A 2,251-nucleotide genomic window follows, 5' to 3' on the forward strand; every position below is an offset into this window, starting at 1 on the left:
AGTCCGGTAATGAATGATCATTCTCTAAGTACTAGACCTCAGTCTGGTAATGAATGATCATTCTCTAAGTACTATACCTCAGTCTGGTAATGAATGATCATTCTCTAAGTACTAGACCTCAGTCTGGTAATGAATGATCATTCTCTAAGTACTAGACCTCAGTCTGGTCATGAATTATCATTCTCTAGACCTCAGTCCGGTAATGAATGATCATTCCCTAAGTACTAGACCTCAGTCTGGTCATGAATTATCATTCTCTAGACCTCAGTCTGGTAATGAATGATCATTCCCTAAGTACTAGACCTCAGTCCGGTAATGAATGATCATTCTCTAAGTACTAGACCTCAGTCCGGTAATGAATGATCATTCTCTAAGTACTAGACCTCAGTCTGGTAATGAATGATCATTCTCTAAATACTAGACCTCAGTCCGGTAATGAATGATCATTCTCTAAGTACTAGACCTCAGTCCGGTAATGAATGATAATTCTCTAAGTACTAGACCTCAGTCTGGTAATGAATGATAATTCTCTAAGTACTAGACCTCAGTCTGGTAATGAATGATCATTCTCTAAATACTAGACCTCAGTCCGGTAATGAATGATCATTCTCTAAGTACTAGACCTCAGTCTGGTAATGAATGATCATTCTCTAAGTACTAGACCTCAGTCTGGTAATGAATGATCATTCTCTAAGTACTATACCTCAGTCTGGTAATGAATGATCATTCTCTAGACCTCAGTCTGGTAATGAATGATCATTCTCTAAGTACTAGACCTCAGTCTGGTAATGAATGATCATTCTCTAGACCTCAGTCTGGTAATGAATGATCATTCTCTAAGTACTAGACCTCAGTCTGGTAATGAATGATCATTCTCTAGACCTCAGTCTGGTAATGAATGATGTGGCAGTTGAGCAAGTAGCTAGAGGAAACTATTCAACTAGGCACAAACTGGTTGAATCAATGCTGTTTCAACATAATTTGTCAATGTATTTGTGACGTGAAGTGTAGGTGTAGAGCACATTTGGGATTTGCGAAAAGTAATCAACCAGTGTTGTTTCCATCTCATTTCAACCAAACATTGAAATTTGGGTTAAACTTCAACTTAAATACAATTCCATTCGGCATAAACTGGTTGAATCAATGTCGTTTCAATGTAATTTGTCGAAGTATTGTGACGTGACATCTAGGTGGAAAATACATTTGGATTTCAACCTTAGAAACAGAGAACAAATGAATCCTCATGAATAAGGAACAATGAAAAATAGTCCAAATAAACCCTATTGAATCTAAAGGTTTGTCAGAGGAATAGATGGTTTGCAGCATGGATCAGATGAGATGGAGGTCATTACCACTGAATATATTCAAAGGGATATTGTAGGTGCCACAGAATGTTTTTTTATCCCATTAAGGTTGAAAAAAGGTTAGGAACCACTACACAACCACACACAGAGAGAAACACACACACAGAGAGAAACAGACACACAGAGAGACACACACACAGAGAAAGTAAGGGGGGAAAAAATGTATGGAATGAATTGAAATGTATGCATTCACTACTGTAAGTCGCTCTGGATAAGAGCGTCTGCTAAATGTAAAATGTAAATGTAATGTAATGTAGAACCACACAGAGAGAAACACACAGACAGACAGGCACACTCCCATTAGACTGCCTCAGGGTAAATCCCTAGACGAGGAATTGTGTGTGTGTGTGTGTGTGTGTGTGTGTGTGTGTGTGTGTGTGTGTGTGTGTGTGTGTGTGTGTGTGTGTGTGTGTGTGTGTGTGTGTGTGTGTGTGTCAGCATTTTGATGGCGGAGAGGAAAGCAACTCGTGCTTTAGATTTGTCCTTGACAACCTCCCACCTCTCTTCTCTTTTCCTCTGATGGTCTTTATTAATGGGTGGGGGGATGGGGGAGGAAGAGAGATGTCTGGGATGGAGGGTAAGATGGGGGAGCTAAAAGCAATGTAGGGTGAGAGCTGATGACCTTCCTAACATAGATCTTTCACTCTCGCTCTCTCTATTTCTCTCTCTTTCTCTCTCCCCTTTTCGCTCTCTTTCTCTCTCCCCCTTTCTCTCTCTCTCTCTCTCTCTCTCCCCCTCTCGCTCTCTCTATTTCTCTCTCTTTCTCTCTCCCCTTTCGCTCTCTTTCTCTCTCCCCCCTTTCTCTCTCTCTCTCTTTCTCTCTCCCCCTCTCTCTCTCTGCCTCTCTCGTCCTCTCTCTCTCTCTCTCTCTCATCCCCTCTCTCTCT

At 41.0% G+C, this 2,251-nt stretch overlaps 1 protein-coding gene across 1 annotated transcript in view; it reads right to left on the reverse strand.

The window, feature by feature from the left end:
* Window positions 1–1,210: 1,210 nt before the first annotated feature.
* Window positions 1,211–2,251, reverse strand: part of LOC115183498 (ras-associating and dilute domain-containing protein) — a 45,971-nt gene continuing 44,930 nt past the window's right edge. Inside the window, exon 13 of the mRNA XM_029744705.1 lies at window positions 1,211–1,215. Coding sequence (XP_029600565.1) covers window positions 1,211–1,215 — 5 coding nt within the window. The remainder of the gene's footprint in view (window positions 1,216–2,251) is intronic.

This window comes from Salmo trutta, unplaced genomic scaffold, assembly GCF_901001165.1.
Source record: "Salmo trutta unplaced genomic scaffold, fSalTru1.1, whole genome shotgun sequence".
NCBI lineage: Eukaryota > Metazoa > Chordata > Actinopteri > Salmoniformes > Salmonidae > Salmo > Salmo trutta.